Below are 17070 nucleotides of genomic sequence, written 5' to 3' on the forward strand. Positions count from 1 at the left end.
GGTTCAAATGAACTTGATTTGTCTTATGATGATTAAGAGATAAACAAAGCCGAGATAGAAAACTCTGAGTTAGAGGACGCTAATATTACATGACAGAAAAGTTGACATGGATGACTTGACAAGTAACGTGTCTGATGACGTCAACATCTCAGCAGATGAAGATACTATGCCAATTACTCCTATAACGACGCAAACTGATATAGTAAACCAAGATTACAACCTTAGATCACGTGATCCTGTATCAACTTAACCAGAAGTGAACCTTACTCCTGCAATGAGACGAGTGAGATTCCATCCACAAGTAGTTGTACATAGCCCCAAAAATAATACAGAGGTATCTCGGTTCTCGAACGACTCCCTTCTCGAATAATTCGATTTTCGAACATATTGTTTGAAAAAAAAATGTCTCGGTTGTCGAACCAAGCTGTTGTGGCCCGAACCCCCGAAATAACCCGACTGATGATCCGAACGACCATTCGACCATTTTTGGCCCACGCCAAGGTTGCCCAAAACATTTTACCCGCACCTGTCGCTCAGTCCACACCCTCACTAAAATCTACTGTGAACGTTTTTCTTTTGTTGTTGTTGTTTTTTCTAAATATTCTTATTAAATAAGCCACCATGGGGGCAAAGAATGATAACGAAAGCAGCAAACCAAAAAGAAAAGTTGTTAGAGCCACAATAGAGGTGAAAAAAATCTCATAACAAAATATGAGAGTGGTGTTCGCGTGTCTGACCTTGCAACACAGTTTGGTATGGCGAAGTCTACAGTCTGCGCCATACTGAAAAATAAAGAGGTCATCAAAGGAGCTGATGTTGCAAAAGGAATGACAGTGCTTAGAAACAAAAACCACAAACAATGGAAGAGGTAGAAAAACTGTTGCTGATTTGGGTAAACGAAAAACAGTTAGCTGGTGACAGCATTTCTGGGACCATCCTTTGTGAGAAAGCAAAGCAGTTGTATGCTGACCTCCTGAAAAGCACCCCTGGAACAAGTGCTGATACAAGTGATGCCTTTAAGGCTAGTAGGGGGTGGTTTGAAAAATTTAGTAAGTGAAGTGGCATACATAGTGTGGTGAGACATGGGGAGGGTGCCAGGCAGAAACAAACCTCATTAGATAAGTTTTTAGTGAGAAATAGGTTCAGTGAGTCTCAAGTAGGTTGTAGCAGTGCAAAAAGACAGAAAAAGAGAAAGAACCCCAAAAGAAGAGTTACCTGACATTTTTATAGAAGGTGACTCCCCTTCCAAACAATAATAACCCTCCTACTCTCCATGTTTCTCACCACCTTTCACTTACGCCATCAGCTTTCCTCAGCACAGATGAAGCGCAGTTAAATTTTCATTTATTGTTTTTTTATTGTGTTTATAGTTTTTGTGGTTGACTTTTATGATGTAAGTATTATTATACAGGTATAAATAAGCAATATTATTTCTTCAAATGCTTCATAATGCGTAATTTTTGGAGGTCTGTAACAGATTAATTTAATTTATAGTATTTCTTATGGGAAAAATTGATTTGATTTTCGAACAACCTTCTGGAACGGATTAAGTTCGAGAACCGAGGCACCACTGTATTTACAAAGTTAACATCAGTTCGAACGAAAAATGTAATGTGTTAGAAGCTTTTAACAATGTTAAGCTATTTGCATAATTGTAATTAGAATTTAATAATTTTAAAATAGGACACGTATAAACGTTGTTGTATATGTCTTGTATATGTATTTTATGTGTTTATTATTGTTATATATAGTTATCTCTGTGTGTATTAGTGGTACACATATCCGCAGGTTTACCAGGATCATTATACTATGGATGATCAGAAATGTGCCTGGACAGAACGTGAGGATAGTACCAGTAAGAAATAAGATGGGTATGATTTTCTTGAAGAAGGAAACTTCATATGATCGGGAGATAAGTGGATAATTGTTGAAGATATACCATTTCCGCAGTACGTGTGGTTGCTAGTTCGATTACGAAAAGAATTATTATCAATCGAGAAATCGTTTAACGTAAGTACTCGTGTTAGTTTTGACAATAGTAATTCAGAAAACATGACATCATTCCACATGACAAACCAAAGAACAACTATTCTACGTTTGATTAACATTTTACAAGAAGGATTAATTAAGAATTATAAGTCATTAGTCAGACGATATCTTGAGATAGATGATTCATTATTTGAGTTAAGAGATATTAAGAATAACGTTTCGTTTTCAAATTAGCCCCGACAAAAGCATGGTTTAATAGACACAGGTGGGAATGTCTTAAAATTTCTGTTCGAAACCGCAACCACAGACGATTTACGTGAATTAAATAAGTAGAATATCACAGACGGATATCTTAAGAAATAATTCATTTAATAGGTGAACAAGCGACAATACTGAATTCATTAAATCAGACACTGGAGTTACATGATCAGGAAATTAGAAAAGTGTCTAGATAACTAGTAAATATTACTAACACTTTGATACCTACTGGAATAAGACAGACTGAGCTTCATGAGGCAGGAATTGAAATGTTTGCTTTCAATTCTAGAATTCAGAATAACTTACAACAATTATCATTTATACTTGGAAATAGTAGGACTGAGTTAGCTACATTGTATGTAGTTGCAGACAGAAAGTTGAGTTCATACTTTATACCTCCAAGTAAATTAGAGGTGTTAGATGAAATTGAAAGGAAATTACTTCCACACCTACAATTTGTAACTCCTGCACGTAGTGAAGAGACTTACATGCATTATACATGGGCTGATATGAAGACAGCCACAGTAAGGGATATGCTAAGAACGTTTATAGAGACACCTTTGAAAGCAACTGATAGAATGTTTAAATTATATAAAATTGCACCTTTACCATTATTATTAAACCATTCATTAACTCTAACTGCAGAAAATAACAACTCATACCTTGCAGTGTCAAGTGACCAACGTATTTACGTGGAAATGACAAAAGAAGATACACTAAATCTATAGAAGGACCCATTAGAGTATGTGACCCTAGTTCAGGAATTTATTCAGTACCCATCACAGCTTGTAGTTATGCAACATTTGCAGGAATTAAAGATAGCTGAATTATGTAAAAAGAGAATAATTATCTCTAAACCATTTTACTTCTATAAGACAAAGACCCCAGGAACTTGGTTATTTCATGTAAAAGATGAATTTACCTTATCAATAACACGCCCTAAATCAAATATAAATCAGTTTGATTATCGAACTGAGGTAATTAAATTAAAGAATAATGGATATATTAGATTGGCTAGAAATTGTTCTGTTCATAGCCAAGGAATCACATTACCCTCTAGTTTTAGAAATAAACCTAAATATACAGGAATTCCGTTAAATATTCCCTGAATGTCAAGGGCTATTGACTATAAAAGAGTCACAATTAATTCAGAACATAAACGTAGATTCAGGTCTTAAAGGACTGTCAAAAATATTAGATGAAGTTCAAAACTTGCCCAGTTCGAGAGTAGGGTTAATTATCAAGGAATTTCAACAGCATATAGACCACTTGAGAAATACAGCAAAAGGAAGTAGGTTAGATAAATAGAAGTTGACTAATTCAGTAATGATAACATTTTGCTTGGTAGTGATAACAGTAAGTATAATGTTATACACAATACGTGAAAAATTGGGTTTAATGACATTTCGGAAATTAGATGGGCTGTACAAATTCAAAAATAAAACCAGAACAGTGCCAGACAGAAATAGAGAGTTGTTTTATTCAGAGGCCACTGAAGTGGTTGAATTATGTGATGATAACCCATCTAATTAAGATGTAGATTGATTTATAGTAGCTTGATGTCAAAATTAAATTAGTATTAACCACTCGAAGAGGCTAGCTAATTCTAAAGTAGACTTGTAGATCAAAATTATCAGAAAAATAAATAGGGTTATTGAATAAAAAATTAAAAGTTCCAAAATCAAGAAAGGAAAATTCAAAAACCACTATGTAAAGACAATATTAATTATTTGCAGACAATAACAGAAGTTGTGACTGATACTATGAAACAGTTAATTAATAAACAAACAACAGCAAAACAGGCTATAAAGTGTGACAGTGTTCCTCAAATGGAAGACAACATGAACAGAAAAGTGTTAAGTGACAAACCGAAGTGTGAAGTGCGTATGAAGCAGTGAAGTGAGCGAACGTTTATAATACCGTTAGTCCGTGACGAAATGTGTGTGTGTTTTTATAGCAAAGCCACATCGGGCTATCTGCTGAGCCCACCGAGGGGAATTCCCTGATTTTAGTGTTGTAAATCCGTAAACTTATCGGTGTACTAGCGGGGGGCCAATGACGAAATCCAAGTAACTTAAAAACTGATCATAACCCAATATATCGTGACAAGAAATAGTTGAAACTATGTTAAAGAACACTGCAGCCAAGTAAAACTATTACACTCAATTAAGTGTTATGTTTACAGGGAAAGCAAGACAGCAATAATAGAAGGGTTTCTGATGGTGGATAAATATTTCATAAAAGAATTAACTGTCCTAGATTGCAAGAGCAGTTGAACTGAGAATTATTGTTATAAAGCCCTAGTCCCGAAGAAAATACTAAAGGAAGAATATCTAGGACATATAGAGTGGTGTACCACCTACCTTCATGAAGTAACCTGGGAAGAAGGCAAATATGACTTTCCCCACCTAGTAGCAGTATGCATGGATATCTATAAAACTTACTAGAGAATATACACGAAGGGAAAAAAAAAAAGAGATAAACCTGGTTGGTGAAATTACGGGAGTGACGTGAAAAATGTGGAAAACTTCGGGTGCTCGGCGTACAGAAATTTGAACGTAAGCGACCATGTGACGTGCATCTACCACCCACACCCGAAAGAATATTGCACAAAGTTGAAGGTCATCACCGCCTTACACGAATGAATGGCTAGTAAAAGTTTAATGTAATGGAAAAAAGTATTAATGTTCATTTTTGTTTTAATTTTTCTTAGTTTTCTAGTTTTTGTTGTATTACAATCCGTGGGGCTCGGCGTGGCCAGGTGGGTTAAGGCATTCGACTTGTAATCTGAGGGTCGCGGGTTCGAATCCTCGTCGCACCAAACATGCTCGTCCCTTCAGCCGTGAGGACGTTATAATGTTTTGACCAGTCCCACTATTCGTTTGTAAAATAGTAGCTCAAGAGTCGGCGATGTGTGGTGATGAGAATCTGCTTTCCCTCCAGTCTTACACTGCTAAATTAGGGGCGGCCCGTGTAGCTTTGCACGAAATACAAAACAAACCAAACCTCTTTGTTTTAACTGTAAACCCTCGAATTAGAACCTGTGTGCTCCATTTGCCCACTGCATCCTCACTTCAAATTAATATTTCATGTAACAGTAGGTGGTATCAGTCGAAACTCCAACGGCTATGCCGAAACAGCCCACTTAGCCTACCTGCAAGTCAGCCCACGATCAAGTTACAAAACTGTTGTTTGATAATGATATTATAGAATTGTTTAACTTTAACTACCAGAAAATACTCTCAGTATGTCATCGTTTACAAAAGGGAACGAATTTCGAATATAAAAGTGCTACTAAAAATATCTTGAAATTAAACTTAGGGTTAGTAGTGTCGATGAGTTTAAAAATTTGAAATCTTAAATACCAATGTTTATCACTTAGATAAGAAGGTGTAACTCTGATAAGGAGATTTATCAATAATAACTAAAGCTTTAGTATTATCGGAAATAATTTCCATTATCTTTTTACTATTATTGAACGCAATATTAACATTTTTTTTTCTAGTAGTACACGTTTAGTATTAGGCACCGTAGATTTTGTTTGAGAAAGGAAGTATACAGACATGTTGTATACATCCTAGAAACAAATCACATATACAACTTCGGAAGTTGCAGTAAAGTTCCGAATAAGCCTGATTACAAAAGAAAATAACATTAGAATCAGAATAAATATATCAAATAACAGTTTGTTTGTAGTAAGGCACAAAATTACAACAAGGGTTATGTGTATTCTACCCAGCACGGGTGTCGAAACCTGTTTTCTAATGAAGTTTCATCCTCACTGTCTAATGATTTCGAACCAGAGGAGCTGAATTTTTTTTTAAAAGAATATTCAACTTTAGTGGATTGAACAGGTACAGATTTTTGATGATCTGGCAAGAATTTTTTTTTACAAAAAGTGGTTTTATGTGCTACAGCGTAATCATCGGAAAGAACAACTGCTTCCTATAGCGTTTCAACTTTATTTTAATCCAACTAATGATTTACGTCGTCACTTGTAGTGTTTAAATTATTCTATTAGGTATAATTGTCTTAATCTGTCAAAACTGTTGCTAAAATGCATAGAAATACATCATCGATCATAATAAAGCTATTTTTCGTGTGTAATTTCCATACAAGTTTGATTATCGTGTTTACAATGACATCGAAAGTTTTGGTGATAAACTTTAACCTTATGCCCTGCGTGACCAAGTGGTTAAGGCGCTCGACTTATACGAGGACTATCTGACTAGCCGTCCCTAATTTAGCAGTGTAAGACTAGAGGGAAGGCACCTAGTCATCAACACCTACCACCAACTCTTGGACCACTCTTTACCAACGAATAGTGGAATTAAGCGTCACATTATAACGCCCCCCATCGGCTGAAAGGTTTGTTTGTTTGTTTGTTTGTTTGGGAATTTCGCACAAAGCTACTCGAGGGCTATCTGTGCTAGCCGTCCCTAATTTAGCAGTGTAAGGCTAGAGGGAAGGCAGCTAGTCATCACCACCCACCGCCAACTCTTGGGCTACTCTTTACCAACGAATAGTGGGATTGACCGTCACATTATACACCCCCACGGCTGGGAGGGCGAGCATGTTTAGCGCGACGCGGGCGCGAACCCGCGACCCTCGGATTACGAGTCGCACGCCTTACGCGCTAGGCCATGCCGGGCCCGGCTGAAAGGGCAAGCATGTTTGGTGTGAACGGGGATTCGAACCCGCGACCCTCGGAGTACAAGTTGAGTGGCTTAACCACCTGGCTATGCCGGGCCTTATAAATGATGTTCCAATATGTAAATATAGTGTGAAAAAGGAAGAAATTACTTATTTAATAGCTTTAATAAAACAAATTATCAAAGACAAAAATAATTAGCGGAAAACTTTGGCAATTAGTTATGTGCTGTAGACCATTTCACCCACTACTTTTGTATTTCAATAAGTCGTTGTGGTAAGGTTCATTTCTACAATAGAAGTCTCAGTAAGATTCATTTTCACATACTCCCAATACGTTATAAACATTTATTCCGCTGCTTTTGTATCAAGGTTAACAAAGTCGGTTTGGTTTGAAGTTCGCGCAAAGCTACACGAGAGCTCTCTGCACCAGCTGTCCCTAATTTTGTAGTGAAAAATTAGAGAAAGCAGATAGATAGTCGAAACAATGGGGAACTTTACATGTTTTACTGTAAAAAACTTATTTAGTAATGTAGGTTAGACAAGGTGTGCATGCTTGGGTGCCGAAAAGTAACTTAACGACGACTATAATAAATAACATAGCATGAGCTGGTTTAAAAAATGGACTTGTTATAACCAAGGTAAATGTATTTTTTACGGTTTTACTATGAACTATCATTAAAAATGGATGATTCAAACAAAAAACACGTTCAGAAATAATTACCCGACTATAGTTAGCCATGCTATTAGCCGTGCGAACGAATTCGAAACAGTTACTTAATTTTTTCAATTCATGTTCCCCCCCTCTCCGAGTACACAAGTCTGACTGAATTACAACAGACGGCCGTGAACTCTGTGCTCTCTCAAAGCTTACGAAATCATTTTAACCGTAGAAGTAGCGTTACATTACGATAAGTTTGAATTGTTTTCTTTTAATGTGATGTTTAGTGGGAAGAGAGTACTTGTTGAGTTGAATTTTGTGTGTATTTGACATCTTCCGTTCCGACAAGCAGTTTTTGCACTTTGCCTGAGAATATACCAGTTTTAAAACTGTTGGCGGAGCAATAAACACACGGACTTTTGTATATACAAAAACGGCTCGTTTGGGTTGAGAAAATATTTTTTACATAGAAGAGCGAACAACGTTTCGACCTTCTTCGGTCATCGTCAGGTTCACAAAGGCATATACATTTCTCAACAAGTGGGTTTCTCGACATCACTGACACGGACTTTTAATTAACTGTTTTAATTAACCCACAACGTGCCTGTATAACTATTTATTGTTCTGATGCAGTGTAACGTGTAATAATTTTTACTGCTTTTCATCAAAACAATTGGTAAAGACAATTATAGCTTTTAAGTACTGTTTATGTAAAAAGAAAGTGCCGTGTGTGTGAATCCAGCTGACAGTTATCGGCATCTTCTGTTTTCTTCTGACAACAAGTACTATAAACAACAGGCTGTCTCTGTCTAGGTACTTTAGCAAATTACCTCCCCCTCCCCTTTTATTTCGCAGAACACGAACAGATGTTTGTCCAAATACACATACAGTAGTTTCCTCATTTGGAAGGAAAGATATATAATAAATACCGTCCTTAACTGATAAGGTTTCGAAATATTATACACCCGTACATTGTCACTATAATCTAAAGGCATCTTAAAATGGGAGTCATGTTCTTCTCACAAACTGACAAGTAAAAAAAGGTCCATGTTAATATCAAATTCGTATGAACAATGTTCTTTCTCAATGTGACAAAATTTACATATTTACAAACAGGACTAACAGTTTTGTAAAACAAAAATCATTATATTTTGAACTTTATGTTGGTGTGTGTGTTTTGATAACAAAACCACATAGGGCTATCTGCTGAGTCCATCGAGGGGAATCGAACTCCTGATTTTAGCGTCGTAAATCCGTAGACTTACCGCTGTACCAGCGGGGAACTTAGGTAGATAAGCACAAAGCTTATCGATACGGATATCGAAACTAGGTTTTTAGCGTTATAGGACTGCATATTTACCACTGAGCTATTGAAAGGTTTTAAAAATGATTTCTAAAAGATCAACTAAAACTTAAGTACAAATGAATTCTTTGCTTTACTGAAATTAATCGTACATAGTTCTACGTGAGTTTGATACTATTAAACAGGTTCACCAGTTCTTCTCAATAATTATTTATCAAAATATTAAATAATATGCTAGTAAAATAAATAAATAATACACTGTTAAATAATTTTCACACTAATTCCGATATAGCACATCAGGATCGTTGAAAAACACACTCCAATAACCTAATATGGTTCACACTGGAGCAGTTGTTATTACATAATTTGTTAAAGTAAAAAGCGTCTCAACTACTATTATGGATGTCGTATCCTAGATGGTCTGAAAAAACCTTGGTTTTTTAGCAAAATACTTCGTTGGAAATATATACAGCAGGTATAACGTGGTTGACATGTTACTGTTATACACTGTACTTTTATTCAGAAGTTATTATTAATACAGAATAATTTATCTAAAGCTACAAGAAAGTGTGAACCTCAACTGAAATTACTCAAGTATACTAGGCTGTGTAGTCATAGCTATGGGAAAGTGTGAACCTCAATTGAATGTGCTCAAGTATAACAGGTAGTGTTAACTATAGTCATGAGAAAATAACCTTGTATGAAAATACCCAAGTGGGTATATCAACAAAAAGTAGCTAAGTAGAAAAGACAGTTTTACTATAGTTACAATAAAGAGTAAAACTCAACTGAAATTACTCAAGCATAGCATTTTGTATAAGTACAACCATGATCTCAAACAAAAGTATAAAGTCTATATGTTGTCATCAGTGTAAATATCTGACAGAAAAAGGGTTATGTAGTTACAGTCACAGTAAATGTAAACCTTAAAAATAACAATATTAATATTCCATGTAATGTAAGCTTCAAATATAAGAAGTATACATTTTAACAGCAGCCACAAATAAAGACACAAGAAAATTTCAACCTCAATGTGAAGCAGTCCAGTGCAAAACCTTGTTTAATTCTGTTACATAAAATCTGCATTAACAGTCAGTAGAACTGTATGCCAGTTTTACTGATTGGTTACAAGGATCATCTCTTCAATCTATAACATGTTTTGCTTCTCTGCCAAACTAAGGGTCTTAAAATGTTAGGCCTGCAACACACCCAAACATAAAGTATCATAAATTACACATTCCTTTACACCTTTTGTCATTTAATTCATCCATAGTGACCTTAATCACTAGAGATGAACAAAACAAGCAATTTAATGACAAAAAATATAGCCTTTCAAAATAAAGAAATGCTCTAGTTGTATAACAAGTTGAAACTTGCTGCAATTACTATGTTTTTCTTTTAAAATTTTATTATTATTAAACTAAATTTTTCTATTTTTCTGTATCAAAAGTTTAAACATAAAGTATTAAAATAGTTTATAGTTAGGGATATGCCTAGTCACTCTTAACACACAAGTTACTTGTTTTTCGGTAAAATTAGCACTGTTTCAGAAGGCCTTTATGTGAATACCAAACATGCTATTTTATGCTCAACTTCAAACTATGAAAACAGTTTTAACTGATGTGCATTTCTTTCATTATAATGAAACCTGTGATTATTTACTGACAACTGAATTTTATGAAACATAATACAGAGAGTTCTCATAGTTGGTAAGAAAGCATTTTTCTAGGGAAAAAGTGTTTATCAAATTAATTATATTTTATAAACAAAATCATATAATTATCAAAACACCACATTCATTTTCATATCTTGGCATCAATATAAAATCATTTATTTTCTTCATTTTCATTTTCTAATAATCAGTTTAAGTTGCTGTTATATAATGTTATTATTTATGTTTTATAATGTCAGTCATACTTTTAGAGTGGATCACTTTTAATTGCTTTTACATATACTTACAACAGTATTCACACATTATTTATGGTAGATCATCCATTTTAAAAATAAGAGAATGAGCAATGCTTTCATCCTTTTGGTAGTTTAGTTTGATATCCAAGAATCTAGAAGAAATAAATGTTATTAATTAAGCATCAGCAAAATTAAATTCATCAGGAATAATCACACTGTTAATTGAAAGACATACAATGTTCACAGTGTTTTATTTTGTGAAACCATGCCAAAAATGTTTATACATAGGCTGAGTATGTTATGATGAAATTATTTTAGAACCTTACCTTTCATTCACTCTTCCTCCTCTATTCATCTATCTCATTACCTTGCATCTTAACAATAGCCTTACAGTTAGTGTTCCACTTCAAAAGAATGTCATATCCCAAGCATACAGCTCCTACCTGTTGCTTTCCATAACTTATCTCGTCTACAAGAATATCTGTTTCGATAATATAATTGTACAGACATACATAGGTGGCACATCCAGTAGCTTGACCAGTATGTCCTCTTATGAAATTTTATATTAAGGTTAGTTGGTTGTTTAGCATTTTATGGCACAAAGCAACATGGCTACCTATACCAACCAATCGGTAAAAAAAATTAAAAGTAAAGTAAAATTATTAATATTCGTAAAAAGGAATCAATGTAAAACAAAACAATCTAATTTTTAAATTAAAAACTTAAATACTGTTAAATCCAATTTTTAAATTAGTTTACAGCAGTAAGAGAGAAAGTAAAGTAAAAGAAGTTTTAAAAGACTTTCTGTAGCATAATTTTAATTATTTTAACTTGCCAGGATGACTAACAGGTAAGTTCAAACATCAGCAATTCACACCTGAAGTTGGCCTTTCCAGCTCTGGTTTCGAGTTATTTGACGTCACAGCCATTTTTTAATTTCATACTGAACTAATTTTACTTTAATTTGTAAAACAGGAATCATGTTAAAAAACAAAGTGTAATTTATGAATTAAAAACTTAAATAGCATTAAAAAGGCCAATACCATTTAAAAAAACTAAAAACATTTGTAAGGTAGACAGTATCACCATTGCCAATAACACTGTTCAATGTCAGGGATAAATCTTTGGACAAAATTTGTCTAAAATAGTGTCGTCATTGAGAATCGTAATGATGGCATGATGATAAAATGAGGGCTATTGTGACCTAAGTGTTGCACAGACAACACATTGGTGCATCAGTCCCAGATAAAAGAAAACAATGAGTTAAAAAACTGACCAATGCACAGTGTTGCTTGGACAACTTTCTCTTTCCGATCCTTAAGGAAACAAGACGGCCAAAGTCCAATAGAAGGTTTTCATCTTGAAAAGCTTGTTTTCACGTTGCTCAATTTAAGTTGACTGCCAATTGGCACAGAGCTGAGCCTTGAATACAGGACCATAGTCCATGTATGGAACAGGCAGAGCACTGATAGTGCCAGAGCAGATAAATTTAGCTGCAGTGTCAGCAAGCTCATTCCCATGAATACCATCGTGGCTTGGTATCCAAATAAATTGGATAGAAGTAGATGTTAAAGAGAAATGGGCCAGTCGGTTTTGAATACTGGCAAGAACAGAGTGTGAACTAAGACAAAGAGATTCCAGGGCTAGTAGAGAACTAGGAGAGTCAGTATAAATAGTGCAATTTGAGTACTGCTTAGCTTCTATGTGATCCAGGGCAAAAGAAATGGCATACAGTTCAGCAGTGAATACAGAAACTGTAGAGGGGATTCTCTGCACAACCACCGAACCACAACATACCATGGCAGAACCCACAGATTTCAAAACCATCTGTATGGAAAGAATGGAAGGATGGTTAAAAAGATGTTCAGCAAATAAAAGCCAGATTTTCCAATCAGAGGTGTCTGCTTTTCTCAGATGACTTAAAGATAGGTCACAATTAGGGACTGTAAAAAGCCATGGTGGGATGGGCTGGCCAGTGGATACAGCAATGCTATCCAAAGACAAACCTAATTCATCCAACTGCACCTGGATTCAAAGGCCAAAAGGAGCAATGGCAGATCATCTGTTCTGAAAAAACATGGCCAACTGAAGAAGGAAAACACAACCCCAAATGGGATGCTTTGGTAAGGAACGAAGTTTTGAAGCATACAGTAAAAACAGTTACAAACAGAGGAGGTTCACAACACTGTGTGCAAGCTTTGGACTGGGAAAGTGCAGAAAGCCCTGGTGCACAGCTGAAGTCCCTGATGATGAACAGGGTTTAGAATCTTCAAGACTGAGGTCCTGGCAGAGCCATAGATCAGAGACCCATAGTCTAGTTTTGAGTTCAGTATCAGGATAAATACCCCATTGACAGCAAAAGTGCATCCAAATGGTTTTAGAGAGGGAGAAGTTAAAATTGTTTGCTGTGGTCCACTTCGGTAAATGATTAAAGGCAGTCCACAGCTGCTGCTCAAAATACCTCATGTTCGATGACAGACATGAGATGTGGAAGTCGTCGACATAGAGCCCATTTGCAACAGTAAGAGGGAGTGGTTCAGTGATGGCATTAATCTTTATACTGAAAAGTGTGACACTTAAAAGACAGCCCTGATGGACTCCAAGTTCCTGTAGAAAAGAACAAGAAAATATTCAACCCACACAAACTTGGAATCGCCTGCCCATTAAAAAATTTTAATAAAAATGGCCACATAATCCATATATATGGAGATCTCGCAAAATACCATACCTCCCTGTTGTATCATAAGCCTTCTCAATGTCAAAGAATATTGATACAAGATGTTATCATTTGAGAGAGGCTTCTATAATTGACGTTTCAAGTAGAACCAAGTGGTTCATGGTTGAGAATTGTTGTCAGAACTCACACTGGGTGGGTGAGAGGAGGACGTTTGATTGGAAGAACCAAATAAGATAAGCACTAACCATCCTCTCTAAGGTCTTATAGAAACAGCTCGTAAAAGCAATTGGATAGTAGTTTGAAGGAAGCTTGGGATCCTTCCCAGGCTTAGAAAAAGATAGGATAATAGCCTGGCACCATGCACCAGGAAAGTCTTTCTCCTGCCAGATCTGCTTAAAAACAAACAGAAGAATAGCAAGAGAAGCAGGAGATAGATGGCACAGCATTTCATAGTGTAAATCATTAGGTCTGACCGATGTACTGCCAGACTGATGAAGGGCCAGCTTGAGTTCCACCAGTGTAAAGGGACAATTATAGTCATAAAGACAATCAGCTCAAAAGGAAAGAGGTGATTGTTCTGCCCTAGTCTTGATGGCTAAGAAGGTGGAGGGAGAAGAAGAAGTGCTAGATACCCGGCAAAAGCTTTCACCTAGAGTATCGGAGATGTTTCAGGTATCAGCTACTACCTGGCTATCAGAGAGCAAGATCTAGAGGGGGACAGAATTAAATTGCCCACTGACCTTTCGAATCTTGTCCCATATGACTTTGGAACTGGTGGTAAAAGAAATGCTGATTGCAAATTTAATCCAAGATTACTTTTGGCTTTGACATCTTACCTGTCAAGCATGTGCATAGGCCCACTGGAGAGCAATGCAGTTCGAGTGTGGGATACCTACAGAAAGTATTCCAGTCCTGTTTTTAAGCCTTCCATGCTGTGTGGCAGGCAGGATTCCACCACAGATGAGGATATCATGGAAAATGTGTATATGTTTTAGGAATATATTGAGCAGCTGCCTATATAATACAGTCAGTCACTGCTGCCACGCATTCATCTATTGATAGCTTACAGACAATTGAAGAATCAAGTTCTGCAAGAGCAGTGAAAGAGGGCTAGTTGGCTTGATCCACTTTCCACTGGGACACGCAGGTTGGGTGGCATCAACCATGGCCAGTCTCTCTCAAAATTATAGGAAATGATCACTGCCTCCTGGATTACTGTCAACCCTCCATGAAAAGTGGGAGAACAGTGAAGGGGAACAAATCTGGAGATCAATAGTAGTAAAGAACTGACTAGGTGCATGAAAATAAGAATAAAAACCTGTACTGAAAAGAGAAAAGTTGTGATCTGAGAGAATACCCTCTACAGAGCAACCCCTTTCATCAATATCAGCACCCCCCAGAGGGGATTCTGTCCATTAAATTCCCTCAGGATTATAAAGCGAGACGGAAACTGTTAAACAAGAGCATCAAGGTCTGATTGATCATAGGTCTCTCCTCAGGAGACAGGTAGAGAGAGCAAACAGTGATGGTATGACCTAAGGAAACACAGATGGCTATGGCCAACAGTGCCACCCCTCCATGCACTCGTCCACCATACAACCTGCCATTTCTATACAAAGAAAACTGCCAAAAGGTGACTGTACTGGCAGCTTTCAGAAATGTTTCATGAAAGGAAGGACCTACAGGATGGTAAGAAACAATCAGTGCTTTGATGTAATCTAAATAAAAACGTAAACCTCAATAGTTCCATTGTATCTAAGTGGTCTTGTTTACTTGTATGTAGACAAATTAGATGAAGAGCCCTTCTGTTTTTGACCCCCATGGATCCTGCCCTGGGTCAATTGGGCAGGTCTCTGCTATTGGAAGAAGATTCCAGCAACTGAGGACGTGAACAAATGATCAGTTTTTATCTTGGGGTGGGAAAAAAAGATGTATCCAAGGAAATGCCTGGACCCATAACCAAAGGAAGTGGGTCTGGAGGTTTGCTGGAATGAATGGTAGGGACAGAGATGGGTATTGACGTTTATTCAACTTCCTTAACCATGGAGGTCAAAAGACTTCTCATGTGGCTTAAGAATGATTCTTCTGTAGGCATGGAGAGATCCGTCTGCACTCCCACTGTAGTAGTGGAACAAAGTGCAGCAGCATACGTCTGAGATGAAGTAGTGGACAGCAAATTTCGAACCTCAGGATAAGTAATGTTATGAATTGTACTCAAACGCTGCACCTCTTTTTCTTCCAATCATTTAGGGCAAGAACGAAAGTAGGACAGGTGAGAGCCATTGCAGTTGATGTAATGAAGGTCCGTTTCACACTCATAAGCATCAAGGTCCTTGCCACCACAACGAGTACACGTCAAGGAACCATGACATGACATCTTCAAGTGACCAAACTGCTGACACTGGAAACATCTGAGAGGGTTTGAAATATATGGCCGTACTCTGCAATTAAGATAAACTGCCCTGATGGTGGCTTATGGACATGGTGATGTAAATGTCAGAATGAGGACATTGGTCAGCATCATAATTCCATCTTTGCAAGTGGAGATACACCTAATTGGAGAAACTCCTTGGGTGGAGAAACCAGAGAGTATCTCCAACTTGGGGAAGTTCTTCAAAATGTAAATAATTTGCAATTAAGTCGAAGAACAATTGTCTGCAGAATGCTAAAGTTAGCGAAAGACATAGAAAATCAGTTGCTTGAACAACTAAAAGACTGTTTGTATTTTTTAGCACTAGATAAGCCAGCAGATGTTAGTGATACTGCATATTTGATATTTTGGGTGCGACATGTTACTTCAGATCTTCAAGTGAGGGAAGAAATGCTTGGAGATCAAACATATGGAAAAAACATCTTTGAAAAATTTCTTGAAATGTCAAAAAAATTCAATCTGGATTTTGAAAAACTGCTTTTTGTCACAACAGACAGTGCTCCCACCATGACTGGGGGAAATTAAGATTTATTTCTCTTTTGAAGAAGCATTTAATTGAAAATAATGTGAAGTTCACCCCAAGGCTGCCTGTCTACAAAAATTCAAAGCCAAAGTGGTGTGTTAGCGTTGAACCCCTCAACCATCAGGATCCTCTCTTCCTCCTTCATGGGTCACAATGCATGGTGAACATGTGGGTGGATGTTTAGATCCCAGAGGTGATAAACTGAAGGAACAGAACCTTCTCTTGGGGGTCCCTTCACCACGTACAGGAATTCAAACTGAGGGGTTCATGCTTAAGGTATACAGCAACTGAACATATTTTTTTTGAAAGCAACTTGTTTATATGTGATCTGTGTCACTATCCCTGATGGAGATCTTTCTTGACCATGTTGCATACTGTTGCCTGGAACATGTGGAAATTTTGACACTGACTTTCTGTTCTTTGTTTCTCACTTATTACAAGATGCAGCATACTTTACTTCTGAAACTGAGATATGGCAATCTGCAGGTTATTTTCTGGATAGTTCTAGTACCCCAAGTTGACCCATATCACTTTGTTTTCCATTGCCATCAAGTACAAGTGAGAATCCTATATGGGAAACTTTAAATCCTCAACTTGAACTCATTGTTATGATCTGAGTGCAAGAATATTTTGCATCAGAATGAGCTGTTGCATACTCTTCCCAAACAGA

At 36.6% G+C, this 17070-nt stretch overlaps 2 protein-coding genes and 1 long non-coding RNA gene across 16 annotated transcripts in view; 1 reads left to right on the forward strand and 2 right to left on the reverse strand.

The window, feature by feature from the left end:
- Positions 1-10839, reverse strand: part of LOC143250573 (prestin-like) — a 91511-nt gene extending 80672 nt beyond the window's left edge. The window contains exon 1 of one of the 3 annotated variants that reach the window (XM_076501341.1): positions 10821-10839. Coding sequence is in view for 1 of the 3 variants with exons in the window: in XM_076501339.1 (XP_076357454.1) it covers positions 4611-4616 (6 nt within the window). In the remaining 2 variants the exon portion in view is untranslated. Of the gene's footprint in view, positions 1-4610; positions 4767-10820 lie in introns of those variants that run through there. The other 2 variants (XM_076501340.1, XM_076501339.1) reach the window with 2 other exon arrangements.
- Positions 1724-4765, forward strand: LOC143250577 (uncharacterized). Its single transcript, XR_013028247.1, has 2 exons — positions 1724-2010; positions 4433-4765. It is a non-coding gene; the product is annotated as an uncharacterized LOC143250577 (long non-coding RNA).
- The window catches only part of LOC143250575 (protein arginine N-methyltransferase 6-like), a 62869-nt gene continuing 56459 nt past the window's right edge, over positions 10661-17070 (reverse strand). For all 12 annotated transcript variants that reach the window (XM_076501353.1, XM_076501352.1, XM_076501351.1 and 9 more), the window contains one exon: positions 10661-10921. In XM_076501353.1, coding sequence (XP_076357468.1) covers positions 10840-10921 — 82 coding nt within the window. In that variant the 3' untranslated portion in view covers positions 10661-10839. The remainder of the gene's footprint in view (positions 10922-17070) is intronic.

The sequence above is a fragment of the Tachypleus tridentatus genome, chromosome 5 (assembly GCF_004210375.1).
Source record: "Tachypleus tridentatus isolate NWPU-2018 chromosome 5, ASM421037v1, whole genome shotgun sequence".
Taxonomy (NCBI): Eukaryota; Metazoa; Arthropoda; class Merostomata; order Xiphosura; family Limulidae; genus Tachypleus; species Tachypleus tridentatus.